A 1,135-nucleotide genomic window follows, 5' to 3' on the forward strand; every position below is an offset into this window, starting at 1 on the left:
TAATAAGGAAACAGACAAAGGCCACTGAATAGTGAAAGTATCAGTGTTTCTTTAACTCCCAAAGAGAACAGGTATCCTAACCAGATACATGAAGACTCTGGGCCACTTTCCTACTCCAACAGCAGGAAACACAGCAGAGCCTTTCTTCTGACTGTTCAGCAAGAAATTGTTTGATCTTAATCTGATTTGCCAAGCTAGTTTTCCTAATGGTAAGGAGAATTGACCAGAAACAACTCAGGTATTCCAGTTTGGCATTTGTATTTCTCAAAGTAAATTATTAATGATAAGACAGCATTCTGCATTGTATGTCAGTGTCTCATGAATTTAGTCGCTATGAACTCATCATTCCTGATAAACTATTAATAATATATTCAAGTTTCACAAACTTCAAAGCTGAGGAACAATGATTTCATCAGGCAATAGCTATCTGATAAAAGCCTTCCCAAAATATCCAGCCAATCTTGTCTTTATATAACATATTACATTCTACTTTTAGAAGTAAACGAAACAAATAAGAATTTCCCAGATGTGAATATTATATAGCAGATCGATGATGCCTAATTAAAGTGGTAACCTTATCTACAAGGCATGCTGCTAAAACAACTTTCCCATGTGTCACCTCACATAATAGAATATGGACTTCCAGGTTTAAAGAGACTAGTATACTACCCAGTGGCTTCTACAGGAGATGATCCACAAGCAGTCAAGCCTCTCCCAACTTTCAAGTCACTTAAAAGAAAGCCTAATATGACACTTTCAAAAAATTAAAAATACTGTTCCGACAAATCAAATCTAGTCTATAAATAAGCCTAAACAGCAAAGGCTTGTCTTCCATATTTTAAGCTCAAAAGAATCACGGGCAATACTTGATTATCTTACAGGAAAAAGAAAAATATCACCATGTTTTAGGCTGTACTCATTCTGAATGCAAAAGTTTAATTACATACCTCTGTTAACAAATCAGCCAGTTCAGCATGAACCTTAGTTTGTAGAGATGTTCGAGCCACATCTAAGAGCATTTTTCTATTCATCTCCTTTTTTACTTTAACTTTCTCCAAAACTTCAAGTGCTTTTATCTTTGCAGCTTCAAATCCTTCAGCTATTATTCTAGGGTGCAGACCCTGTTACATCGACA

The 1,135-nt window shown here is 35.5% G+C and overlaps 1 protein-coding gene across 1 annotated transcript in view; it reads right to left on the bottom strand.

Annotated features, from left to right (window-relative positions):
• CCT6B (chaperonin containing TCP1, subunit 6B (zeta 2)) overlaps nucleotides 1–1,135 on the bottom strand; it is an 11,873-nt gene that overhangs the window by 1,347 nt on the left and 9,391 nt on the right. Inside the window, exon 4 of the mRNA XM_012648623.1 lies at nucleotides 948–1,121. Coding sequence (XP_012504077.1) covers nucleotides 948–1,121 — 174 coding nt within the window. The remainder of the gene's footprint in view (nucleotides 1–947; nucleotides 1,122–1,135) is intronic.

Source organism: Propithecus coquereli, unplaced genomic scaffold (genome assembly GCF_000956105.1).
Source record: "Propithecus coquereli isolate 6110/MARCELLA unplaced genomic scaffold, Pcoq_1.0 Scaffold291, whole genome shotgun sequence".
Classification (NCBI taxonomy): domain Eukaryota; kingdom Metazoa; phylum Chordata; class Mammalia; order Primates; family Indriidae; genus Propithecus; species Propithecus coquereli.